We start from the raw sequence: 27,909 nt of genomic DNA, 5'->3' as shown, positions 1-27,909 counted from the left end.
GATTGCCACTAGATGGCACTGTTGGTTTGAAGATAGAGTCTGAAAGACTGGCGATGAAGTGGACTTTCAAACGTTCGTTGAACAGACAGCGCCATCTAGTGGCTTCAGAAAATAAAGACAGTGTTTCATGAAGCTTCATTTGGCCGTCACTCTCTGGGCAGCTGAGGTTTCAACGTCCAGTATGGATTGAATGAGTAAAGCAAAGTAAAGCATCTTTGAGTCTCCCAGAAAAAAAGAGATATATAAAAAATTCCAGTGTCGTTCATTCATGACATATTTCTGCTCAAACTATTTACGGACCTGTCAGGTTTCCAGTATGTGTCCCCCCCAATGTTAAAGTAATTCCTACACCCTTGATTAGAAGAACACGTAGTAGTGGACTCTGTGTGTGTGTGTGTGTGTGTGTGTGTGTGTGTGTGTGTGTGTGTGTGTGTGTGTGTGTGTGTGTGTGTGGGTGTGTGTGGGTGTGTGTGTGTGTGTGTGTGTGTGTGTAGGGGGTTTGGAGTGATGAGGGTGAATGGTTGTAATGACCTTGAACGTCCACCAGAGGGAGGCAGAAGTCGGGTTAGTGAAGGAGGGAGCGAGGGAGAGGGGGAGCGAAGAGAAGGACAGAGTTCTGGCGAGGTTCGGTTCTGAACCCCGGTTCCTCCACACAGAGATTGAAGTAGCTTCTGGAAGCTCACTTGATTCTCTGGTTCCTGCGGCGGGGAACCCAAGTTCATACTGTGATGGTGGAAGGAATGCAGCTTCCAGGGAGGGGTTGCCGGGGACCCCCTGGTGGGGGTCACGTGACCAATGGCGAATTTATCCAGTGGTGACCACATGTTTCTTTATTCTCAAAAAAACTTTGTCGGGGGGTGACAATATAGGGAATCCACCCTATAGCCCCTCATCAGTTCATCAGAAAAAATACCCCAACTACATACTTTTAACAATACTTCAATCGTTTATTATCAGCAATTAGTCAAATACATATAAACAACAGTAGGAAAAGGACAGAGATCATTTGTTTTTCACAAGGTTAGCAATATTGTTTTTAGCACACCCACATTCACGCCTCCCTTTTTTTTTTTTACTTTTTCTTTTTTTGCATAACATCTTGTGCAGTAAAAAAAAAAAGAAAAAAAAAAGGGAAACATTATGGTACATGGACAAAATAAATAAATAAATAAATAAATAAATGAATAGATGAATAAATAAATAAATAAAAAATGTTCAGTTGCTTATTTACAACTCCAAGAAATATAAATTAAACTTTCTATCAACTTGCTAGCAACGAACTCTACAGAATAATGAACTGCCATTTGCTGGCAATGATATGACGTGTCAGCAGTAATAAATAATACACTATTCACTCTGATCGGGCCTTCAGCTTTCAGCAGGCGGCATCGTACGGTTTCCAAATGTTTGCAAATCGTCATTTTCCTTCCAGTTTTTGTCAGTAAAAGAAAAGAAAGAAGCTTGTGGGACGGTTCTCACTCCATCCTGTCATACCCGAGAGGCTTAAAGGCAGAGAAAACCTGAACAAGTGCTGAGGTCTTGCTGGATTAGGTGACCCAAAGGTTCACTTGGGACGAAGATTTGGTTCAATATAGACGAATGGAAGTTGTCGGGAAGATTTTTGGAGGCTTTGCGGACTGTTTTTCCTGTAGCTGTGACCAGGGAAGAACCTCCACCAGGGTGTGGACTCACCTGAGCTCCACGGCGACGTCTCACTTATTTATTAAAAATTGATTAAAATGTGAAAATCGGGGTCTTTCCCTCCTTGTCTGAGCGTTTTCTTTTATGCTGTTATTGTGGCGAATCATTTCCTCAGCTGGCTCCCGACGGCGTTTATCTATGAACTATAGGACAAGATTTTTTTTTTTTAACAAATCTCATCGATTGGGTTGCTCTGCTTTTCACAACGCTGTGTGTGTGTGTGTGGGGGGGGGGAGAGAGCATTGTGTTTTCCAGATTTATCATCAGCTATAATCACGGATCACTCGTTCGAATATGTTTTCTTTTTGCATGTGATCTCAGTCAGGATCTCGGTGAGTCGTTCTCTCGTGAGCCAATTCGCACGTTTAAATATACAAAACTCCATACGTCACAAGGAGGAAAAAAATAAAAAATAAACAAACAAGAAAAACTTGCCCACAGATTGTATTTCCAGCATTTAAATGACATTTTAAAAACCAAAACGTTCCAGGAGGTGAGATATTGTGAGTAAAGTCACTAATAAGAATATATTTTTTTGCTTCCGCAAAGGTCAACCAGAAACCTTTGACTATCATTGGTCGTAACGTCTTATCGACGCCGTCTTCCCCCCCGCCACAGCTAGAGGCTTCACAGTCTGTTTCTGCAGTCGGAATACAACGCAACAGAGAATTAGAAAAAGATAAAAACGTTGTCGTTCGGTGACGGGACGCGAATCTGTACAAACTAGAAAGGTAAAGTTGAAACCAAACCCCCCCCCCCCCCCCCCCCACCCCCACCACCACCCCAAAAAAGCTCTATTTACACCGAGTCCCACGTCGCATCACGTATAAGAGGTAATAGAAGAAAAATATTAACAAACGCTTGTGAGTTCTGTTTGCAAAAAAAGTCTACTTTGTGTTTTTTTTGTTGGTTTTTTTTTTTTACATTTCTAGCACAAGACTGTACACCATCTTGTATCGAGAGGCAGTTTGCTATGGCAGAACTAGACATAAGTACATATCATGCTGCACTAATATAGTGCAAAAAGGGTTCACGCCTGAAGAACGGAGGAGGGCGAGCAGGCAGAGCAGGCGCGGACACGAAGACGTCGAGACGAACCGACGCGTGAATGGCGGACGACGACGACGGCGACGACGACGACGACGACGACGACGGCGACGACGGCGGCGACGACGACGACGGCGACGACGACGGCGACGACGACGACGACGACGACGACTTGTGCTTCTCCAGCAAAATCTCTGTTTCCAGGTGACAGTGGCTTGAAGGATGCCGGCAGTATTAGGTGACGGCGAAGAGAAGGCAGACTTCCAGAAGAAGAAAGAATTCATGAAGGCTTTTGTGAAACGAAGAACCGAAAAGTTTAAAAAAAAAAAAGAGAGAGAGAGAGAGAGAGAGAGAGAGAGAGAGAGAGAGAGAGAGGAGAGAAAAAGGCTGCTAATAAATTCAATGTCTGGATCTCTGAGGTTTTTTTTTTTTTTTTTTTTCTTTTTCATTTCCACCCCCTTTCTCTGTCGGGAAAAGCGGACATCAAAGAGGTCTGTCTGGAGCAACCCTGTGCGTCCTGGATGGACGAACCAAAGTCCGGCGGGACGGAGGACTCCTACATGTCTGCGTCTCCGTCGTAGGCCAGAGTCAGCGGCTTCAGTCTGTTGTTCATCTGCCGCCGCTGTGGCTTCTTTGGCTTTTTGCTGCCAAAACAAAACACGGTGAAAAGGTTGAGACGTCCGTCCTCACAGACCATTGCAGTCCTGTTCTCTGAACAACGTCTTTTCTATGACGGGTCACGATGCAGGTGTAAGAATGAAGCAGAAAATTACTTGGGAAAAATAAACAAAAACCCAAAAGGCCTAATTGTGATGACAAAGTATTGTAATATGCTAGAGTACATCTATTTATGTTTCTGTACTCCGTGACACTCGTGGTGAAGATGAAATGTTCAGATGAAATGTGAAAGGATGACCACAAGATGGCAGCAGGGGGACAGAAACTATCTCGTTGAGAGGGGATGAAGGTTCTGAGGATCATGTTTGAAATCTTAACTATTCAGATTTTCAACTTTAGTGTCCTGTGACTAACCAGGGGCGGAGAGGTCATTGGAGCAGATGGGGCTGAGCTCCACCTAGTGTCACCAGGAGGGACTGCAGCCGAAGTATGTTATTGATTCTTTAAGATTATTAAATTGTCAGTGAATAAAGCGCTCTGGAATTTGTGTGTGAGGATTTTAGTTCCTGATTACTGGTCTCTGTCTCGTCGTCACGGTTCAGTCACAGTTTTCCTCTCCGCCGCCTGAAGCCACAGGGAGGCTCCCTTCTATCCACCAGGACAGAGTCCAGCTGTGTGGCTGCCAGCTGGGGGCTCGTGGGTAAACCAACCCCCCCCCCCCACACACATGGCGAGTAGAGCCCCATATAACGACCCAAAATGGAACAATGACCCAATAATACAGCTTAAAATGTAAAAAACTGATCAATAATGTAATGTAAGTGCTGAGCCCAGATTATAATTTAGCAAAAAACAAGTAATAAAATCTGAAAAATAATAACTGATCAATAATGTATAAAGATGTTGAGCCCAAAACGGAAAAACCTTTTGTACCCCCACCCCCCCAAAAAAACTACAACAAACAAAAAAAAACACACACACACACACACACACACACACACACACACACACACACACACACACACACACACACACACACACACACACACACACACACACACACACACACACACACACACACACACACACACACACACACACACACACACACACACACACAAGTCAGGAGCGAATGGAGATCTCAATAAATTAAAGGAAATGAACGACACTGTGCATTAAAGCAATAACCCTCTTTAATCCATAACTCAATCTCTATGATGTAATAACATTATTAGACTATTGGGGGGAAAAATGTTTCGCCTGCCCAATAATGTAATAACAATGTAATAAGGCTCGGCTCAGCATCTTGTTACTTTATTGACCAATTATTACATTTTGGGTCGGTACATATGAGGCTGGAACACACCTCACACCCTGTGCACTGCCTGACCCTCAAGAGGAGTCTGGTTCCAGAACCAGAACCAGAACCAGAACCACTTTAGCGCCGACTCCTCCCTCGGTGGGGTATTTGGGAAGCAGCATAGTCTAGAACGTGTGTGATGTTCAGAGGTCCTCTCACCTCCAGGAGGTCGTCCACTGAGAACCTGAGCAGGCACTGGGGTGTGAGGGCACTGAGGATGTCAGGAGGGGGTGAGGAGGTGAGGAGGTGAGGACCCTAGCTACGTGATGAGCGTTTCGAGGGGGGGCGGTGGGGGGTGCAAGGACTGCTGTGGCTGCTGCTGCTGGAGCTGCTGCTGCTGCTGGAGCTGCTGGAGCTGCTGATGCTGCTGCTGCAGCTCCTCCTGCTCCAGCTTCTGGCAGGCGGGGCAGGTGTAAGGCACCGTGTAGCTGCTGGGGTCCGGCCAGTAAAGCCCGTCGGCGGGGGGCTTGGAGCTCGACTCGGAGCAAAGGCAACAACAACCCGCACTGAGCAGGGGAGGAGGAGGAGGAAGAGGAAGAAGAGGAGGAGGAGGAGGAGGAAGAGGCAAGGCGTGGAAGATGGAGGGTGGAAGAGAGAAACATGCAAGAAATGAAGAGAAAAATGACGATGGAACTCAAAACGATGAAATGAGAACATGAACAATGATGTGATGGAGATCGAGTCACATTCAGGTCCTGAAGGTCGGAGCCATGCTAATGCTAATACGCTAATGCAGCTCTGCCGCCATCTCGTTAAACTCCTGTTTACCAATTGAGGAACGAACTCAAGTTTGCCCTGCGGTAGCGTGAACAGGACCCCACACGGCTCAGCAGCTGTGATTAGAGACTGTAACAGTTTGACGTTCAAATGTTTGGCTAAACTAATTTTCTCTCTTCAATCAATCCGTCGCTTTAAAGCGCAGATTTCCCAAAGTGCAGCGTCAATGTGGAGCCCACCTGGTGTCTGTAATTGTCAGTTTCGGCGTCTAAAGAGGAGCGACGTGGTTTTAAAGGGTCCAGGAGATTTAAAATCCACTAACAAATCGTGATACGTTCATTTCTTTTTTTTTGTTTTTTTACGTTTTCATTCTGGAACAACAACGCAGATGTTTTGTTTTGAAAAGCACCCCTCTGATCCTAACCCCCGGATCTCCATCACATGGCCGGAGCGTGGACAATAGACAGAACCATATGAGACGAGCGGGGACGACGTAGCGTCGGGGGGACGCGCTGGATGGCGGCTGAACTCACCATGCTAGGTAGGTCATGGAGATGATGAAGATGAGGAGCACGAAGGCTCCGGCCGCGACGCCGTACACCCACGTCTTCAGCTTCCCGTCTGCAGAGTCACACCGGCACAAAGTCAAACATGAAACTCTCAGCAATGCGTGAATTGTACTAAAAGGCGGAAATACATCAATACTTTAGTTGTTCAAAATACTTGGCGGTATTAAAGCAAATAAAACTAACCAATAATGTTAAAAGTGTTTTTCTTAACAACCACAACTTGAGGAGCGTTTCATGATGTTTATCATGAATGAATGAACGAATATGACGACTGTGTTCGCCACTAAACCTGTTTGACATGAGCAAACTGCAGAAAACCTGCAGAAAATAGCTTTTGTTTTTCCAGAAATGCAGTTTTATTTATGTATTAGTATCACAATGAAGTCGTCGTATTTCAAAACGATTCACTTCAAAGCTGCTTCAGTCTAAAATAATTCAATAGATTATTGTAGAAATGGAGAAATGACTCTTATATGAGACTCTGTTGACACTTTATTTTCATTTTTATTTTATTTTTTTTAGGTTTTTACGTCCATTTCTTTGGTTCAGCTGTAGTTGTTTTTAATAAAGTTGAGTTTAGTATACTATTGACCAGTTATCACATTAAACAGTTTATTACAGTGAAAAAGGACATGAGTCATTACGCTGGAAAAAGAAATGAGTACGACTGTGGCAGGTAGAATGCTATTGGTCGTTACGTCGCATCATAAAAGTCGCTCTGCCGCCTTTTTTGTTCAAAAGTTCCTGGAGGTCAGTAAAACCTAAAGCGGTAGGTTTTACGTTGCTGGTTGAAGAATTCAGCAGCTCAACAATCGGATCCACTTCGTATTCAAAACCTTTAAAATGTGTCAAATGTTGAGGTTTTCATTTTAAGTTCAACAATCTGACTTACAGAAACGTCTCCCTTTTTTAAAAAAAACCCAAAAAAGATTTATTCCTCTCAGTGTAAGTATTTCACGCATGCGTGAGTTTGATGTTTGCTCACAGACAATGGTTCAATGCCACTGATTTACACATTCGTGTCCACTAAGCCTGGGTTTGCTTTTGGCGTACCTGTCTATTGCCTGTAGAGATATAATGACATTCAAAGTATGTTGTATTCCTATTATGTGCAAATGGTTGCAAAGTCAGCAGAAAAAAAATAATTGAAATGCAATAAACTCTGTGTCACACTTTGAATAATTAACTTAAAATAATTAAAAACTCAACGCATTTAGTTTTTATTGACATTTTAGTCTCCCAACATTTTTGAGACAGATTTACGTATATGCCACTCTACATGTCTTTTTATTTTTTATTTTTTTGCATTTATCATGTATTAATGAGTTTAAACAAACTATTTCTGACACAAACTATGAAAAAAGTCAGATATTTCTTCGAAGGGCCTTCTATTTAGGAAGTTGCTGTATTTTTCATGTAATTTCCTGCCTGAGCTTAAGGGGGCAGTAGAGTCCCATGCTCTTTGTTTTCACACGTCTGCTTTATTGTTTGAATGTGTTTGTTGTGGGAAAAAGAGGCTGTTTGGTCACCAGAGCGTCAGTGTAACAGTGTGAACGTGTTTTTTTTTTTTTGCATCGGTAACACGCCGCTTTGTGCAATACGTGTTGTTCTGCACGGCGACGTGTAGAAATATAAATGATTTTATCGATGATTTTATACAATGAAGTGATTCCTTCACTGTAGCTACATTAACATATTTTATAATGAGGTTTTACTTTACGTTATACTTCTCTCCTCACCTCATTCTTTCTTTTCTTTTTCAGTCTCTATTTCCATTTTTTTCCTCATTGTTTTCTCCCTCTTCTATCTTGTTTTGTCTCTTTAAATACCTGCTTTTCTTTTTTTTTTTTTTTTATTTCTGAATGAATATTTTCTTTTTTTTCAGTCATGTTCTCCACTCCGTTCCGTTTCTTAGCTCACCCTTCAATTTTCTCACTTTTTATTCATCTCCTGCACCTCCTTATTAATTCTTTTACTCTCTCAACCCGCCGCTCTCCTTCTCCTTCCCCCACTTCCTCCCTTCCAATTACCACCTTCCTCCCTCCTGTTCCAGCTTAGCTCGCAATAATTCTGTGTGTTCAGCAATCGCACACCTTTCCTCCACTGGATCTACTTTGAATATGCAATTATCCCTTTGTGTGTGTGTGTGTGTGTGTGTGTGTGTGTGTGTGTGTGTGTGTACCGGGACTGAAGGGCTGCAGGAACCAGGTGCGCCCGGCGCGGCCCGGTGCGCTGGCCGCGGGCTGCGTGGGGTTGAACGCCCGGATGGTCTTGACGTCGGCCCTGTTGTCGCCGGCCGTGGGGATCTCCAGCACGGGGATGACGGTGCACTGATCCAGCACGCCGTCGGACGTCATCACCTCGGTGTAGCCCTCCTCGCAGCCGCACACGCCCGCCTGACACAAAGAGACGCGAGCAATTAAAAAAAAAAAAAAAAACAAAACCAAAAAAAAAACCTGACGCTTTAAAATGGGTGCTTCTCGTACTGGATTGGTAACATTTCAATAAAGAAAAACTAAATATGACACATCGGCTTTGTACTTCCTCTATAGAGACATTCAAAAATATGTTTTTAAGCCCCTTTGTCTTTGAAAATGATTACTTATGTTTGTGAGAATACGAAGAACGGAATAAATAGTTCATCACATCGTAAGACAATAGTACTGAAGGAGGGAGATTATTCCCATTTAGTCACGTCTCGAAGATAAAAATCAAGAAAAATGGACAATTAGGTTCAGTTTAATACTTTCCCCACATAATTCATTATGAATAAATGACAGAATAATTCAATCATGTGAGTTTCTAAAGTGTCAGGTGGAATTTGACCATTGAAATGTCGGTCAGTGAGTTTTCTATTAGAGGTCTCATCAACCTGATGTGGGACAGAATCTCCTCGGGGAGGTTTTAGTTTTTCGACTCCATCTTGAAATTAGAAAATGTTTTAACTATTCCACTGGCTCAGTCTTTCATTTTTACAAAAGTTACTTGTACGTTCACACTGAAATCTCACTTTCAAGGAGTTTCAACGTGATAAATGAAGGGATGTGTAACTGGAAGTTGTTTGGATTTTGTTTAACGATCGTTGGGTTGCAACAGGAAGATAACTTATTGAAAACAGGAGTCGAAGACGTTGAGAGACAGAATGACACGGGACAAGGAATTCACACGCTTGATGCAGCAAAAGTTTGAAAAATCTTGTTTTGGTTTTTTTCTTTTCAGCCTGAAAGGGAAAAAATTAATCAACGGTGAAATTGTGGTTTCATCTTCCAGAAACTGAACACCGTCTGTGTGAGCGAGGACAGCCTGTTAAAACAGGAAAACACCAGCATCCATCCATCACTACTTTTCACAGTTAGTCCCCATAGTCTGGAGACTAAAGAAGCTCCACCCCCTCAATGTTCTCCAGGAGCTAAATAGGCTCCACCCCCTCAACGTTCTCCACAGACTACAGAGACTCCACCCCCTCAACGTTCTCGAGACTAAAGAGGCGCCACCCCCTCAACGTTCTCCAGGAGCTAAAGAGGATCCACCCCCTCAACGTTCTCGAGACTAAAGAGGCGCCACCCCCTCAACGTTCTCCAGGAGCTAAAGAGGCCCCACCCCCTCAACGTTCTCCACAGACTAAAGAGGCTCCACCCCCTCAACATTCCCGAGACTAAAGAGGCGCCACCCCCTCAACGTTCTCCAGGAGCTAAAGAGGCCCCACCCCCTCAACGTTCTCCACAGACTAAAGAGGCTCCACCCCCTCAACATTCCCGAGACTAAAGAGGCTCCACCCCATCAACGTTTTCCACAGACTAAAGAGGCTCCACCCCCTCAGCGTTCTCCACAGACTAAAGAGGTACAACCCCCTCAACATTCTCCACAGAACTAAAGAGACTCCACCCCCTCAATGTTCTCGAGACTAAAGAGGCGCCACCCCCTCAACGTTCTCCAGGAGCTAAAGAGGCTCCACCCCATCAACGTTCTCCACAGACTAAAGAGGCTCCACCCCCTCAACATTCTCCACAGACTAAAGAGGCTCCACCCCATCAACGTTCTCCACAGACTAAAGAGGCTCCACCCCCTCAACATTCTCCACAGACTAAAGAGACTACACCCCTTCAACGTTCTCGAGACTAAAAAGGCCCCACCCTCTCAACGTTCTCCAGGAGCTAAAGAGACTCCACCCCCTCAACGTTCTCCACAGACTAAAGAGGCCCCACCCCCTCAACGTTCTCTACAGACTAAAGAGGCTCCACCCCCTCAACGTTCTCCACAGACTAAAGCGGCTCCACCCCATGTCCGCTGGAGAAAGTTGATTCCACTGCAACCCCATAAGGATAAAGCAGTTAAGAAGATGTATGTATGTATGTATGTATGTATGTATGTATGTATGTATGTATGTATGTATGTATGTATGTATGTATGTATGTATGTATGTATGTATGTATGTATTTTCTTGGAGTCAATACTGCAGAAACTTGCACCGATGAGCCAGAACAAAGAAAACAAGGGGTTTAGTCACACACTTTCAAGTCATATACCTTCCTTTTCCATCAACCAAAGACGAGACCAGGTCAAATCACTGCATATTGACCAGTGAGGAGAACTCCTCTCATCAGCTGACCTAAGAGCTCAACCGTGGGGGTTTGATCTGTATGGATCACTGCAATCCATCACAACACCAGTCACGCTTCAATACCAATACTGCGATCCGACAGCACTTTTTCTTGAAGCCCGGTAAACACGTGTACATTTCAATCACTTTAAATCCAGTTTAAAGAGAAAACCTCATTAGATCAAAGTCATTTTTCCACATTGATCACTGTGAAAGCTATAAAAGCTGGAGAAAAAAAAAACCTTTCCACAAACTATGCCACAGAGGTTTCAATCCTAATTTGGCCAAATGTCAAATCCTTATCAGCACAATCTATCATGGTTTGAATGCTTCAGCTCAAGAAATAACCATTGATTTGTGTGCACCTGTAGAAAAAGCTCAGAATAAAGACGTCCTGGACCCTGAGCGGTTTGGTCCTGCAGTCTGTCTCCTGGCCTCAGACGAAAGAGCTGAGAGTGCAGGACGGTCTTAGTCCACCCAGACAATTCAGTGTGACAACAGTCTGAGCAAAACTATCGATTAGCAGCTTTCTTCTTTCAATCCTCGCCTGGCATTCACCAAACAAAAGGTCCGGCAGCACAAGCTCAGACAAAGACTTTAATGTGCTGCATGTCAGAATGAAGATAAAATCATCTTATCGGGAAAATCAGGAACAGCTGGAATTAATGTCAGTAAACAACCAGGGAGTATATGTAATGTATGTAATTTATCAATATGTGAATGCACGTCTTTTATGCAATTTGTTGTTAAGATACTAAATGTTTTAGGCTCGGTCTTGAAAAATGCTCTTTCTGCAGGTGAGCCTTCAGACATGCAGCATCTAGTGCTTGTAATTTTGACGACAGCCTCATTGTCCTGCTGCAGTGTGGTCTAGAAAAGATGCCCATTAAAAAGGAAATTAGATAAGCTCATTTATTCTGAAGCCTGAACTTCAGGAAGCAAAAACTCTTAACTACACGTTTGAACACCAGACATTATGGATCACAGAAAAGAAAAGACGTTGAAGCTTTTCGTGGAATTCACTCTGTTCCTCTATAAAACAGTTCTTCAACCAGCCCAGGCTCATTCCAAGAGAATCATCCACATGGAACACAACCCTGCGAAATGATGCTTAATTTTCTCCTCTAACGCCTTGTTTCTATAATATATGCAGATGACTTTCTTTCTTACCCAGGGTCTGAACCCTAACCCTAACCCATCCCATTAGGAGGTCTGAACCCTTACCCTAACCCATTCCATTAGGAGGTCTGAACCCTAACCCTAACCCATTCCATTAGGAGGTCTGAACCCTCACCCTAACCCATCCCATATGGATGTCTGAACCCTCACCCTAACCCATCCCATTAGGAGGTCTGAACCCTCACCCTAACCCATCCCATATGGATGTCTGAACCCTCACCCTAACCCATCCCATTAGGAGGTCTGAACCCTCACCCTAACCAATCCCATTAGGAGGTCTGAACCCTCACCCTAACCCATTCCATTAGGAGGTCTGACCCCTCACCCTAACCCATTCCATTAGGAGGTCTGAACCCTCACCCTAACCAATCCCATATGGATGTCTGAACCCTCACCCTAACCCATCCCATTAGGAGGTCTGAACCCTCACCCTAAACTTTACACAGACACATTAAAAGGTCTGCATCCATACATGCAACCAGCTTTGAACTGTTAATGGCTTCATGGAAGATGTGGAAGAAGTTTCCACTGACAGAACAAGCACAGTTTGCCTGCTGGTGACTGAAACATAAAAGGTGACTTGTTATGATGTAATATAAGCTAATGGAGAATATAATGTTTGTGTGGCTCCACCGAGGCACTTTGTGGGTGATATGAACACGCATGATTGTTTCCGCATTGCAGGGGTTGAACACACACGCGGTTTTAATTATAAATGACAGTGAGAATGACCAGAAATCCCAGCACAGTGTGTTAAAACTACTGGGTTCCTGCTTCAAAAGATTAGAAGTTGCACAAAAACACAAAAGAGATAAAGATCCTTCCCAGAAACAGCAAAAGATGAGACATTTTTCTAAAAGATAGACAGACTGCGAATCGTCCGACTATTGTCCGACGTAAAATGATTATTTAGCGTAACGCCACTATACTTTTAAGAGCCTAATAGTAACTGTGAGAGCAAAAAAAGGGAACGGGCCTTTGTTAATTTGCCCACAGGGTGGCGCTGTGGTTATTTAAGGGGAGGTGTTGTGTCACGGTGAAGGAGGACGTTGACCCTGAAAGGCAAATAAGTTTTTGGCGGTTGTCTTTGCCTCCATGTTTGAATATTTTTGTTGACTCAATGGGGAGGCAGTCGTTGATTTTCACTGTGGACATAATAAATAGTATTACATCTTAATAAGAGACTGCACAGACTTTAGACTGTACTCCATCAGTAACTGATCATTACATTGATACCACCGTCACAACTAGATAAATTCGAACAATTGTAACTCGGTAAACTGTCGTTCTGTCCTGCACCAGTTAGCATTAGCTGAACGGATTAGCGGCTAAAGATGAAGGTTTGCTTCTCTCTCTGTTTATTTTTCACTGTCGGTGGTTCGGGGTCCATTTCCCTCAATAGCAGGTGTTGCGCTGAGTTCTGGATTGAAATGAAAAATGCTTCCTAATGCAGCTAATACAATACACAGCAGTTTTAAATGTATTTTAAAAAGTTTTAATAACTTGGGAAGTACCAAGTAAAACTTCCCAGTAACTTGCAAACCAGACGTCATCATCATCAGGACCGCATTTCTTTCTTGTAATATTTCTTTCAGCTTGGATCAGATCCTGAACGCTGCAGCTCGGAACAGGATGAAGTCGTTCACACGATGGATATTTAGTTAGCTAATTAGCTAACTTGCTAACTAAGCTAGCCACGTATTGCACCAGCGACATTTCATTCAACAGTGTCTATTATAAAACACAAAAACCCGGGTGGACGTTTCAGTTGTGATTGATAAACATCCTCATCCTGTAACGTGACTCTGGGAGTTGACGATAGCATCAACGACTCCATCCCGTTAATCTCCGCCACTTTTCTCAGTTCATTATTGAGAACGCGTCTCGAGGCGAGTCGGAGCTGCGGTCACCGATTCAACCGGTTCGTCAAACATGGCCGACCAGCAGAGCTCAGGAGTTCATCGCCCCGTCGTGAACTCACCTCGGTGCACAGAGAGCGAGGCTTGGTGCACGGCGGGTCGCAGGACCGGTCCGCCGTCGGCTGGGCCGTCGCCAGGCATCCACCTGAGGGGCAGAAGACAAAGAGGTTGAACTCAAGTGTTGAACGGTTGACTGCTGCTTGTTATTTTGCTCGGTCTGCCTTCAGTCTAATCAATTTGACCGCGTGATTCTCACACTCGTCGCAGCTTTACGTCTCCAGTGTTTCGAGCTTCAGTCTCACAGAAGCTGCTCCTGTCTTCCCCCAAAACTCACCGACTTTCAGCTCATGACGGTGACGCACAACGGATAGAGAAATCCACTCGATTTGCTTCAAGCACTTGTTTTTTTTAATTCGTCATGACATGAATTCCTATAGACGAGTTATGAAAACGTAAATTAGATTATTTCTCTTCACACATTCTGGTGATTATCACCTCAATCAGGCTAAAGTCCTGCGGCTTTTAATGAAATTAGAGGACCGGCTGTCAATCTGCTGACATTGGTGTCAATTCATAACCGTGTGCTTTACGGAAAAAATCCCTCGGAGGCTCGAACACTCCAGTCAGGAAAGTGACCTATGGACACGAGGGCAGAGTGTGTGTGTGTGTGTGTGTGTGTGTGTGTGTGTGTGTGTGTGTGTGTGTGTGTGTGTGTGTGTGTGTGTGTCTGTGTGTGTGTGTGTGTGTGTGTGTGTGTGTGTGTGTGTTCACGTTTACACTCTGGCATTGAAAAATGTTCAATTTCTCTCCAAAATCACTGGCTTCATGTTTTCCAGAACACCTGTCCGATAAAAGTGTCACATGACTACCCCTGATCTCGTGTCTACGTGGCCGTACGTTTCGCCGCTCGGTGATCAGGTTCATCCGAGGCTGTGCTGAGCTGTCGACCGTAGGCTGGGGAGGGAGTATTCCCACTGGGGGTAAAATAAGCTGGATAATGTGGAGAGACGCCACGAGCCACACTGATCCCACCAGCAGACAGTCGCAGAAAACACATTTCGGCAAAAAAAACATGGTAATCTGTCAGGGCTCCTGAATATTTATCAGGCGGCACGCTTGGGGAGAGAGCTCGCTATGAATATTCAGGAGGGGAATGCCACTGCTCGCGAAGAAAAGTCCCCCCCCCCCCCCAAACTGGAAAGCGGAGGCAGTGTGCCAGTCAGAGCGGAGTGACAGAGACTCTGACGTGAGCTCCGGCGGTGAAACGTGAAGCAGCTTCGCTCACAATGCAGGAGATGGAAATGAAAGCAGCCAATTCTTCCAGTTTCTTCAAATGGCATCGCGGCTGATTACTGGGGTTTTGTTGAACTGGGGGAACTTCAGCCTGACATGTGATGGACAATGGGATTAAACTTCGACGGTGGCACAGCGATGGATTAAATGGATTAAACTTGCTGTCAAGTAATGCTCGGTAAGCTATCTGGGATTCTGACGCTCGGGACGAGGCAGTTTTAAGTAACCTTTATCCGCATTATCACACAGGACAAGAGCGGAGCAGCGCCGGGACAGTTTAGAAAGTCATTTAGGTCAGATTTACATCCTGGCTGCAGGGACTGGGAAGACTGCGGCCATTTTATGTTTTATATGGACGATGACCTAATGTTTGCATCTTTTCAGAGCCAGTATTTAGAAGATCAACCATTTGGTACAATCACAGCCCAGAGTGACAGTTTCTTGGTCTTCTCTTGTAGAAATGTGTAACGTCAGTCATGTTGGACAGAGATCATATATGAACAGACCATTTTAAAGTGAATTGGATTGAGGTCAGAGCTTTTCATGGATTTCTCTGTGTAATCGAGATAAATGTCCAGATGTACTTTATTTATGCCACGTTGGGACATCATAGATCTAAAAGCCTTCCGGGGATTGTTCTACAGATGTAGTTCTCAACCAAACAAAATCCAATGTCCTCTGGGGCTTCTCTGTATTTCACTGGATTTATTTCAACCTCTAAAAGACATTTCACCCCATGTGCCGAGCATCCTCACAGCATTATGCTGCCGCCCCCATGCTCCATGCAAGGTTTATGTCTGAGGGACAAAAGAAGCGCCATGTTCCTCCCGTCAGACCAAAGCTGCTTCTTCCAGTTGAGCTGAATGTCTTTTTTTGTGTCTTTTTATTTGCTGCTGTTAAACTATGTGAAAAGTAGGTCACACATCGTATTTGAAATTATTATTGAAAAACAGTCAAGTATAAATAGTTGTTGTCCTGACTTATGGACGTCTTTTTAGTCATAAATGTTCCATTTAAAAAAAAAAAAAATAATAAAAAAAAATAAAAAAAAATCATTGTTATGGTTCAACACTGTGGTCGGTTTGCTACTCTCTCAATAGTATATGACACCACACCTTGTTCAGACTCTCATAGAGGATCTGATTCCTACTCCAGGAAACTCTTGAGGTATTGGATCCAGGAGTAAAGACCTGAAATGAGACCTTACCTGTGACATTGAGTCCGTCTGATCGTTCACACCACACTTGGCGAGAAGAGCCTCTCCATGTTCCTGTCCTCCACTTGTATTCGAAACACCAACCATCTACAGGAAGGGCGCAGACAGTTGAGCTGTATTTATTTATAAATGTTTAAATATAACCACATGAGTGTCGTTAAGCAGTTCAGTAGAATTTCCGCACCGCAAACAGACGAGGCGATGAGGTAATCCTTAGATAAACGACAAATGGTCTACCGACCTGTACACGGCCGAGCCTCCAGCTCCTGCTCGGGGCACTGCAGCAGGTTCTCTGGATCCTGGGCCACCACGGCTCTGGACCGGACCTGGACCGAGCCGAAACCCAAGTCGTCCCCGTTCAGGCAGCTCAGCTGACACGGACTCCAAACGGTCCAGTCCGTCAAGTAGCACTCGCCTGCGGAACGTGCAAGAAGGTGAGCGAGCAGAACCCGTGTGGGTGGAGATGAAACAGGCTCTCTTGGGGAAGTCAGCGTCAAGAGGTGACAATAGAGGGGAAACTTTGCTCCAGTATCAACAATAAGAAGCGCATCTATACGCTTCATACAGAGACGTGTAAATGTCACTGCCTCTACACTTCCATCCGTTCAATACGTTGGAATGAGTATTTGACACTCCAGTCCACCAGAGAGTACCACTCTTAATCAATATACTGGGTAAATACCAAGAAGAAGAGTTGAGTTCTCGGAGAAAAAAAGAAGGAAGTCAATGTTAATTACAATGGAGATGCAGGAGGTCACACTAACGCTAAGAAAGCTGAAACAAACAGAGGTACTGTTGCAGGCGGTGGCGGTCTGGGAGTCCATTAAACACTCTGACATTCAATTCAATTCAACTTAATCTATATAACAACAAATACAACACACGTCATTTCGAGGTGCTTTCTACCGAGAGAAACCCAACAGATATGTCACATATGCTGTTTGAAGACGTTCCCATTTATTATTGCTCCTGTCTTTGGTTCATATGTTTAATTCCAGGAGATGGACAGAAACATAGACGAAATAAACAGTACAGTTGGAAAGGCCGGAGGCTAAAAATAACATTGGATGTGATAACAATGAAATTGATCTTTGATCTCAGACTGAAAACAAAGAGACAACACTTTATTTTATTTTTTCAAATTTTAAGAAAGGTTCTCTTGGTTCAGTAAGATACCAAGCTGATGTAAGGAAGGATAATGTCCTCCATTAAAATCAGAGTGTCTCGGGTGTAATTGACCAGCGGGCAAAGGAAAATAGATTGAAGACACAAACAAACTCCTTCAATCTAAACCTGATTGGCAATGGGAGGTTGTGTGGTCGAACAAAGGTCAATAACACAACAAAATAACTTCCTAAATGAAGCTACGTGGCCGATCCATTTTTCATTCCAGTCATCTGCCTGGAGGCCTGATAGTCTCCAAGATTCACTCTTAAATAGGTCAAACAGCTTCTGCTTCACTGGCGAGGCTGATGAGTATTTAATTAATCATTAAGAGACTCATCCAAAAAAAGCAGGAATAGGTAATTAAAGAAGAGAAAATAGAGAAAGCACAGAATTACAGTTTCCAGCCTGCCTGACCAGAGTTAAAGTAGTTTTTTGTGGAGGTTAATGTTTCTGTCTTCAGAGCTCAGTTAGAGACGGACACTAACAGAAACCACAAAGTCTTCTGTGACCTTGGCATTTCTCACTCAAACAATTATGTTGATTATAGCCTGATTACGTCCACATGAAGTCCATGCCGGAGTGGCCCGTGTGGCGACGGCTGCTCTCACAATGACTGATATACAATCATCGTCCATTATCAAATTGTAAAGCGTCCTCGCCGCCCCCTCCCCCCACCTGTTAGCACCATCGTTTGTATTGTGAGGCGTCCTCTCGGCTCGCCGAGTGCGTTTGATTGTTGGAGGCAATCAAACGCACTCAACAATAAGTGCTTCAACCACCAGGCCTTTGTTGTTATTGCGAATACGAGGATTATGAGCCATTGTGTGTTGTATAACCGCTGGAAATGTTGAGTGTGTCCCGAGAACATCAACACAGAGCTGCTCGACGGAGATCGTGACCCTGAACTGCTCCTGCGCTGGTTTTCAAATTGGGATGAACTTTGGCTGAAACGGCTGATTCATTTATTTTTGGGATGGGAGAGGTTGAAGTGTAGATCATACAAAGGCAAATCAAAACAATCCAACAAACCAACAGTATTTTAATTTTGAGTTTCTCTCCTAATGTTTTGGTATGGAGTGTAGCTTCCTGTTTCACTGATACATAAATTATTATTATTGTTGGCCACTGCATGTTTTACACTCTATTTTTTTTAAATCTATCTATCTATCTATCTATCTATCTATCTATCTATCTATCTATCTATATAGGGGGGGTAGTGAAAACTACAAGAGATGGGTAAAAAACTGCTCAAATGGCTTTATAAAAAAAGGTATGAGTAGACCCAAGATTCAAAACGGGAGGAAAACACTCAAAACTCCCCCCTCCCCAAAAAAAGACAAAATGGTTAAAACAGGTAAAATGTCAAAAATGTCGAAAAAATAAATACTGGAAGAAAACCAAGTGAGAATGTCAGTAAACATTCAACATTGTCAATTGTAATTGAAACTTAAGTTTATGTTCATATATCAAAACTATAAATGAAACTTTAACAGCTGCCTTCGCCTCATTTTAAAGCTTCAATGTGTTTCGTGGCTCCAGTTAAATCTGGTTTGGTGGAAAGTGACAAAACGTCTCTTTTGGTCATGAAGGTCCCAGTAAAGTCCCACTTCAGTCCCACTAAAGACCAATGGAAAGGTTAAAAAGTGCTGCCGGGTTGAAGGGATTGTGCTGCTTTGAGTTGAAAGTGTAATGTGAGGCTGCCTACCCGGACAGGGGACGGTGCACGATTCCTGGAGGACGACGCGGGTGTCTCCGTCCACTGAAGGCTCCTGATCTCCGCACAGCTCGTCGTCCACCAGACTGCTCTCCTGCTGACCCGAGCCGTCCGACACGAAGCACGACACGTTCCTGAAGCGCAGGCCTTCGCCACACCGCGCTCCCTGACGGAGGCAAGACGGACATCCGGAGGGGTTTACGTGTGAATCTGTGCGACTTACATGTAATCTGAACTGCACCTAAATCACATGCACAAATACACGGTGTCCAACCTGTTGGGACATAAACCATCCCAGTGACGTAGGTCTTTATTGAACACAGTCGAGCTTTCAGCAGAAACCCAACAAGTTCCTCCAGTTGCTGCTATAGACCTCCATAAGCTCACCCGTCCTTACAGAACTGCTTTATTTAATCCGGGAACTTTAGAAGTTGGGTGCCAGTGGCTCTCTTGAAGTCATGTCACAGTGTCTGCGTTGGGTTCAGGTTTAAAGCTCGGCTGCTTCAATGAGCTTCTCCTGAGATCCAGCTGGTAAAACAGCCAGTGGGACGTCATCCTGCAGAACTTACTGGTAAAACTCCAACAGGACACGCAGCGAAGTCTTGAGACGACGAGAGACTATAAAGGTCCATTCACCATCATTCATGTAGAGATTGTACAGTCTCATGCATTGCTGCTGCTTGCTTTTCCTGAATCTTCATCACATCAGTCCACAAAACCTTCTCCCCGCGGTGTGCAGTGCACAGGCTTTTGTGAAGGATAAATATAAGGTACGGGTTGTGTTTGACGCAGACGGACAAGAGAATGACGGCGACTGACCTCGGACTTGCACTCGGACCAGGCGCTGTACTTCCAGCTGTAACAGGGCTTCACCAGACAGGGCTTCCACTGCTCCATCTGGGACGGACACGGCCTGCCATCGCCCTGGGGAGCCTGGATCACTGTCCGTCTCCTCCACAGTTTGCCTGCAGAGCCGCAGATAAAGAGAAGCAGAGGGAGTTATTTATTCATGGAGATGTTGACTGGAATGCTGAAACCTGACCTCCGGGTGCTTCGCAGCCTTGTTAAGATCAGGAAACAGAGTCAGAGCAGCAGCTGGAGGGGGCAGATGTGAAATGCTACCCTGCACGTCAAGGTGACCTCCGGGCTGTACGCCATCTCCCCCTACTGCTGTAATTCCAACAACGGCGGCATGAATAATCAAAGACTGGTCGCTAATAAAGGCTCTATGAAGGAGGGCAGCTCTAATAGCTGACATGTTGAATTGAACATGAATGGAAGGAACAAAGTCACATCCTCTCGTGTTATGAAGACAGAAAACCTCTACACTTAAAAGTCAAAAACTCTGTTAATACTTTAAGGTAAACATGGTGCCCGAGACACAGGCGTGGCCTCATTCCCATTCAGACCTGCCTACAAGGTAATTACTAAAGAGTGTTGGTTTCATGGTTTAGGAGTGGCGTAAAGTCATTTTTGAGTATTTTTTCATTGGTAATCTGTATGTTTACACACTATACAGAACACAAATGACCTAAATAGCTCAAAACAATTTTTTCAGTTCCATCTGTAGAATTAGAATATGCTTAATGCTAAATACTCTTTGTACTTTGGTATGTTTTCTGGGAGCTTATGGATGCATAGCAAACAAGTCGGCCGTACCACTGGTGACCTGTGGGGGCAGTGTTATACATAGTAATACCACTGGTGACCCATACGGGGGCAATACTGAGCATCATTACTCATGTGTGACCAGAGAAAGGAATACAGAAGAAACAGAAATAATAATGTCTTCAGGGAAAGACTGGACAGAAGGTAGTCGACATTACCTCGACTGGACATCGGGATACAAAAAGTATGAAGCAATTTGCCACATCTGCCTCCTTCTACGGGATGTACTGCTCAACAACCAAACCAATCGAAAAGACGCTTGACAACATTTCAAACACACATAATGTACGTGTAAAGGAAGCATAAATGGGCCTTAAAAGCTTGAATATGTTCGATGCTGAATACTCAAACGGGTGCAGAAAGAGCCTTCTCTCAGTCTTTGTTTATTACTGTGTAGTTCTCTTCATTTCTAGGGTGCTTTATGACGTCACCTTTCCTGCACATCGGGACTAAAATGAGCTATAAGTCCTTTAAACGAGTTTCCTTTGAAATTACAGGATGAAATCAGAGTATTTCATGAAATTAGAAGCCATTATTCCAACAAGTTCTTCTCGAGCATCGCCTGGCCGCCTGCCTGAGGATGAAACGGCTGTTTCCCTCTCCATAGTTCATCATGCCCATCTGGCTTTGTGATGAATTTGATATGCAATAACACAATAACTTGTGCTTTACTGGGGTTTCTGTAAGGGATAAATGATCTCATGGAGGGGTTAAATCTTCACAGGGGGTCAATATAAATCCTGGAAATGTGGAAGGATTAGCCCCCCCTTATTAAGGTTGAACCACATTGTGATCCCCCAAACTCTCATGGCTTTGTCTTACACCATGTAATCATTATCTGAATTCATGTTTCATCACATTGTGAGGTGTCATTAGGATCCGTACACAAGAAATAACATAACGCTTTTCAGGGCAGGTAAATGATGTTGACTTTCAACGTCTGGTCTCTGCATATGGACTGCAACTGTTGTGGCAGTTTAGTTTCGCACTAAAGGTCATTCTCAGTTTGGAAAATGTTTGTTTCAGTATCAGAAATAATAGATTTACTGTACACTTGTTCCTTCTCTCCTCAAAAAAAACAACAAAACAAAACAATAATGCTCGAAAAAGTAAAGTGAAAACCACACACTCTTCGATTTATTACGCAATTAGCTTATATTAGAATAAATTAGATGTATACTGGGCAAAATTATCAAATTAAAGGCAGGTACTATGTTCTTGGCAATTACGACGGACATCACATCATTGGTTGCTACTATATATTACTTGAGGTATTTTAAAATTGCTAAACAATTAAGCTCATGTATAATAAAAACAACATACGGACCATTTGTCAAGTTACAAAACAACAAATAAAACTGAGCTTTGTGACGTGATTTCAAGTGATCATCTTGATTTTAAAACAAAACCCTCTGAATTAAAGTTAAACGGCATCATAACACATTTTCATCACAACTGGCTATAATTGCACAGTTTTGCACCATCGCCGTTTTCCCGGGTCAGTCTTTTCATTTCCTTCTGCTTCAATAATAATCCTGCAATAATCCAGCGTGTCCTCCTCTTGTTAAACTGATGTAATCTGCTGTGTTCTGCTGCTTCATCACCGTCCCTGTAGCCGCTGTGAATATTCATATCTCACTGAGCCCGGAGGAGAAACTCAATGAGCCTGAGGGGAGAAAAAGAACCTCTCAATTAGCTGCAGTTTCAAAAGAAATGTGGTTTCAACCCGTCCAACCACGTAAAACAGACATGCTTGTATTCTCACAAGTGGCAAAGCAGGAAAGTAAGTCTCGACAAACGCAGAAGTTTTAAGGCAAAATTAAACATTGCTGTACGTTAAAAGTGGCTTTTTTTTACAGGATAACTAAAACACTTTTACATCCTAATAGATGCAAAAGTGATTTATTTATATAGATAGATATCATAGTAGTGTAATCAGACAGCAAACGTTCCCCACGACCAGTACTCATGTAATCTATTACTACTATCTATACAGGACCGAGATCTGACACTCTCAGCTTTGGAGAGGATCAATGTGTGTTCAAGGGTCTAATTGGTCAAAGTTGCTTCAATTGCTAAAAGTACATGGGTAAATAGCAAAAACTTTCATCTAATATGACTTGAACTACTGGAACGACATAAAATGAGTAAAAAAATAAAAAGGCAAAATAAATTGAAAATTGTGACAAAAAAGGTTAAAACAGCTGAAACAGACGAATGCATAAAAATCCTTATACTGTTATAAATCGTGCTAATGAAAATCGTACTATATGTACATTTTTATGGGCTGTGTTTTCAGACTTCTGTACTTCTGAGAAAAAAGAAGTGACGTAGCTTACTGGTTGAAAGAGAGTTAGCAGGCCTGTATTTGGAGGAGGATGGGGTGGATGGATGGATCCCACACGATATGTTAAAGGGGACATATCATGCTAAATCCACTTTTTTAGCCCTTAAATGCATTTTGTTGTATATTTAGAGTGTTTAGAAGTACAGAAAAGTTCAAAGTAGTCTCTTCAGGTGCTCCGTTGATATCTTTATATTCTGTTTTGGTCATATTTTGCGATCGGTTTCGATTTTTCTATTCTCTATTACGTTTTTTGAACAATGACGTCACAGTATTCTCAGCGGAACTGCCAAATTAGGACATCGACATTTCGAGCAATCCGCCATTTTTGTTTCTCGCTGCGATTTTGTAGTCCAACCGAAGTTACGAGAGGATAAGTCGAAATGTTCGGTTGTTGGATGTAGTAACCCACAAGCTTCGTTACACCGTCTCCCAGCATCAGAACCTTTTCGAAGTGCCTGGTTGAGTTTTATTTTTCACAGAAATGTACCCACATCTGTGGATAAGGTCATTTTTGTGTGCGCGAATCACTTTAAGGATGACTGCTTCAACAACCTCCGCCAGTATAAAGAAGGATTTGCCGAAAGACTTCGTCTGATTGAGCGGTCAGTTCCTTCTATCTATGGAGACGACGAACAGAGCACTTCGGTAAGCTGTATATAACGCTAAAAAGTGTGATGATAAGACGTCCCTGTCATTGTTTTGTTAGCATTAGCAGTTGCACCGTCTTCATATGTTAGCGCTGTGTGCTCGTTTTAGATTATAATGTAACTTCTGTGTTAAATAGTCGTTGTAATACAGGCAGTATTGTAGTAGTGGGCATGGATGGAGAAGTTAGTGTAAATATAGTAACACACCATTGCGTTACATCCATATGAAGACGTTGTTCTGCAGGTGCATCATCGTCATTTTCATCTCGCTCCGCCGGGTCCGACTCTGGCTCCAACATGTATGGCTGGATGGACAAATCTTCCGTTGTTGACATTTTGTAAATAATGTGTGAATATAAAGTTTCTGCGCCGCTAGATAATTGTATCTGTTCTATCAAACTACAAAGATGGCCGAACAGGGTGACGTTGAACCGAGTGTCACCTCTGCAACCTGGAGAGGAGGCGGGGTATGAAGAGACCGCCCCAAAACGAGTTGCTCTCAGAAGCACATCAGAAAAGGGGTTGAAAAGGGGCCTGTGGAGCTATAATAATGAGGAATTCAGACCCAAGCATTGCAGTTTCGCGTTGTATAGACCACAACTGTATGATTTATATGTAAAAAGGAAGGATTTAAAAGCACGATATGTCTCCTTTAAACAATGAGGGACTCGTTTCCGTTTCAGAGGCACCAACACTCCAAAGTTTGGTTTCCATTTCAGGAGAAAAGACGACAACAGGGCAACTTTGCATAAAGTGGATGTTTCATCACAGGGAGGAAAATACGACCAACGTGCAGAAACACTAACACACAGCAGCGAGAACTTCGAATGAATGCCGCATTTTCGATCGTCTCCGGACTGAATCTCAACCCTGCAGCAGCGGCAGCAGCAGCGTTAGCCCGTCCTCTGTTGTCAACGCTGAAGGTTCCTGCTGATCCTTTTTTTTACAATCCAAGTGATGAGAATACAATCTTTTCCCAGCCCCACTAAAACGAGTAGTTCAAGCATCATGATGCGTTAGCTCCTCGCTCCGGATTGTATATGTGGTTTAAAAGGAGAAGAAATCAACACTCTCGTTGCCGCCTGGCAGGATTCTGAAATAGGTTTAGTCCCAGATGTTGAACCCCTGGTGATCCCCGGTTGCCACCTCATTGTGCTTGAGCCTCTGTCGCCGCCCTCCTGCCTCGGCGGCCTCCCTGCGGGGGGCCTGGCAAACTGACGCTACACGGCGGGTGGCGGGGAAGACTGCTGGGGGGGAAAAAAGGAGCGCGCCAGCTGTCGTTATCACCATTTGGCCGGAGAACACACAGTACCAGGATTATCTATGCACACAGGTTGGACACGTCCAGGAAAAACAGCAATGTTTTTTTTTTTTTTTTTTTTTTAATTTCTTTTTCCACGCCTGATTGATAACAGCAGCCTGCTGCTCACAGGTATGTTCATTCGCTTGAAATAACAAATCCGGCTCATTGCTATTCCTGGCTCCACAACAGAAATGAGCTTCTTCGGGGGGAGATGTCGTCACGGCCAGATGAAAAGAAGAAAGTAGAGGAAGTTCTCGCTTCCTGCGGCGTGTACCTGCTGGTTCTCCTTTGGAGGAGGGGCGGAAAAATCGTAGTCGCCTGGGGACAGATTAGGCTAACGCTTGTATTAGTTTCATATCGTACTATTTGCTTCTGGTTGCTGCTCTTCTCAAGGACTGGCGGAGAGCAGAGAGCTCCCCGAGGCCCCCCAGCGCATGCTCGTAATGGACCACCAATCAATGACCTGATCCTATGGAATTACACGCGAGGACATTATTATCCCTCTCCCAGCCGTTCAGGGCGATAACGCCATTGTTTCTCACGTCGTAAACCAGTTCTGGTTTCCAGCATTACAGTGAGAAGGCCTGAGTGTTGAGCAGGTAAAACACTGCTGAGCTGGTAGATCACAACTCCCGGGCGGGTGCAAAGAGCCCCAATGACCACCAGAGGGTCACCAAGAGCTTGTGCAGTTTACGATTTCTTTTAAATGAATAAAACATTGTAAACATGTTGAGAGAAAAAGGGGCGGTCGACTCTCCAAAAGCCAGCATGTCTACATTTAACTCCTAACTGACATTTCAGAAAATGAGATCCGGGCGCTTCATCTAACTCTCGGTGTTGCTCTCAGGATTTCCTGCCTGTATCGGTTGCTTCTGCTGAGAGGAGCTTTTCCAAACTCAAATGAATAGAAAACAACTCCCTCAGATGATCAGTGGTCCAGGAAAGACTCGGTGGACTTGCAGTTATCAGCATTAATAACGCATCTGGAAATATTGCTGCTCAGGCGTCTGAGCAAAGCAAAAAATACCTGTGAACAAAACAAGCAGTGTATTAAAAACTGTCTATGCAAACAACGGAGGGTTTATACGATCGTCACTGACCAATCAGCAGACGGCTGCGTTGTAGCGATGTGCTTGCTACCTCAACGGAGGGGTGACCAAAATGGTAATACTTGAGTATGGTACTTTTGGTACGATACAGAACTTTTGACAGTAGAAACACACAAAAACCGGTACTGGTACCGGTACCAACACATCCTACGCAGTGGAAACGAGGCACTCCAGGTGTGGTGGTTCAACATTGACAGTGACAGATCTTTCTCAAATCCTTCATCAGCAGCTCTTCCGGACACTGTGAAGAACAACGGTAACGGACTGGACTGTGATTTAAAGGGAAGTGAACTGGGGAGGTTTACTGATGTCCGACGCTTTGTGCACAAAGATCCAGATGCATAACGACTTCCTGTGAGACAAAGCTCACCTGAAACTCGGTAAAGTGAGTGTCTGAATGAACATACCTTTCAGTCCGCAGCTGTGGGTGCACTCAGACCACGCCGACCAGTCCGACAATTGGCAGTTGACGGGACACTCCACAACACAGGTAGCGTTCATCTGCCACTTCCTCTCCAGACCCAGCTGCAGAAGAAATAACGGGGAGAAGATTATCGGCTTTTCGAAAACAATCGGAACATGTTGTGCAAAGAGAAATTGACTTTTTTAACTCGCCTCTCTGCAGAGCTTCAGGTCGACAGATTTGCTGTCGCTCCGCACGCAGTCCAACATGCGGGTTTTAATTCCGTTTCCACACACTGCGCGGTCGCTCAGCTGACAGGTACTCCAGTCTGATAGGAAAAAAGAAAAAAACCAGAGGGAATCTAAAAACATTTGGTAGATGTGCAAACACAGGTCACCAGACAGAAAACTACTTTCAGGGTACTGAAGTGCACCAAAGAGTAGTCGGGTAAAACTGTGTATGTTTAATATTGGCCTTATTACCATCCCTACAGGAAACCAGGTGCCCGCCGCCACGTTAACTCCCAAGTCCCAGGGGAATATGGACTGGGAGACTTGACACCCTGAAGATTGGCCAGCTACTGAGCATGTGCAGAAGAACTATTTACTACAGCCCTGGTGCACACGTGCAGCAGCAGCGTTTCCAAAACGCAGCAAAAGCTTTGCGTCGTCACTTAAAAAACGTTGTGTGAACGGGGCCTGAATCTCACCGGTGATGTTGTAGGAGTAGTGGAAGCAGTTGCTGTTGAGTTTGCAGGGTTCTGTCTCTTTAGTCGGAGGACACTGCTTGTCGTCTCCGGGCTGGCGGAGCGGGAAAGCCGTCCTCTCCCGGGTGCTGTTCTCACTGCAGGGCTGAGAGGCAGAGGAGTCGCTTCTTAGAAACAATAACAACACTTTGCTATAGCTACAGGAGAAGCTACAGAAGTTTAAGCAAGATGAGTCCCGCGTCGAAACCCGGAGACATCTGAGCTGATTTCAGACGCTTATATGCTTAAAAGTACAAATTCAGGTACCTTACTGGTCTGAATACAAGGAGTGAAGCAGTATGAAGGTGAAAGAGAAGCTGCTGGTCCTTCTTACCAGAAGACAGGGGCTCCAGGGGCCCCAGTCTGACAACACACAGTCCTCAGGACAGGGCAGCCGGCTGTTGCGGGCGCCGAGGGGCATCTCTTCTGGATCACACAGGTAGTCCTCCACCTGCTCCGACGGCCCGTCGATGGTGTTCAGCATACACCTGCTCACAGAGGAGTCCGTGTCAGTCTGAGCCTTCCCGGACGACCAGGAAGTCAAACACGTGAGGAAACTATTCATCACAGACCATCATTGATCAGCA

The 27,909-nt window shown here is 44.2% G+C and overlaps 1 protein-coding gene across 1 annotated transcript in view; it reads right to left on the bottom strand.

The window, feature by feature from the left end:
- Window positions 1-2,623: 2,623 nt before the first annotated feature.
- LOC308123195 (thrombospondin type-1 domain-containing protein 7A-like) overlaps window positions 2,624-27,909 on the bottom strand; it is a 142,200-nt gene continuing 116,914 nt past the window's right edge. Inside the window, exons 17-28 of the mRNA XM_080485539.1 lie at window positions 27,657-27,810; window positions 27,287-27,428; window positions 26,790-26,905; window positions 26,582-26,699; window positions 19,920-20,065; window positions 19,092-19,266; window positions 16,461-16,634; window positions 16,211-16,306; window positions 13,773-13,855; window positions 8,195-8,408; window positions 5,977-6,064; window positions 2,624-3,392 (exon numbers count right to left, since the gene is read on the bottom strand). Coding sequence (XP_080341665.1) covers window positions 3,305-3,392; window positions 5,977-6,064; window positions 8,195-8,408; window positions 13,773-13,855; window positions 16,211-16,306; window positions 16,461-16,634; window positions 19,092-19,266; window positions 19,920-20,065; window positions 26,582-26,699; window positions 26,790-26,905; window positions 27,287-27,428; window positions 27,657-27,810 — 1,594 coding nt within the window. The 3' untranslated portion in view covers window positions 2,624-3,304. The remainder of the gene's footprint in view (window positions 3,393-5,976; window positions 6,065-8,194; window positions 8,409-13,772; window positions 13,856-16,210; window positions 16,307-16,460; window positions 16,635-19,091; window positions 19,267-19,919; window positions 20,066-26,581; window positions 26,700-26,789; window positions 26,906-27,286; window positions 27,429-27,656; window positions 27,811-27,909) is intronic.

This window comes from Lipophrys pholis (genome assembly GCF_963383615.2).
Source record: "Lipophrys pholis genome assembly, chromosome: 17".
Taxonomy (NCBI): Eukaryota; Metazoa; Chordata; class Actinopteri; order Blenniiformes; family Blenniidae; genus Lipophrys; species Lipophrys pholis.
This window is presented reverse-complemented; position numbering and strand designations above follow the sequence as displayed.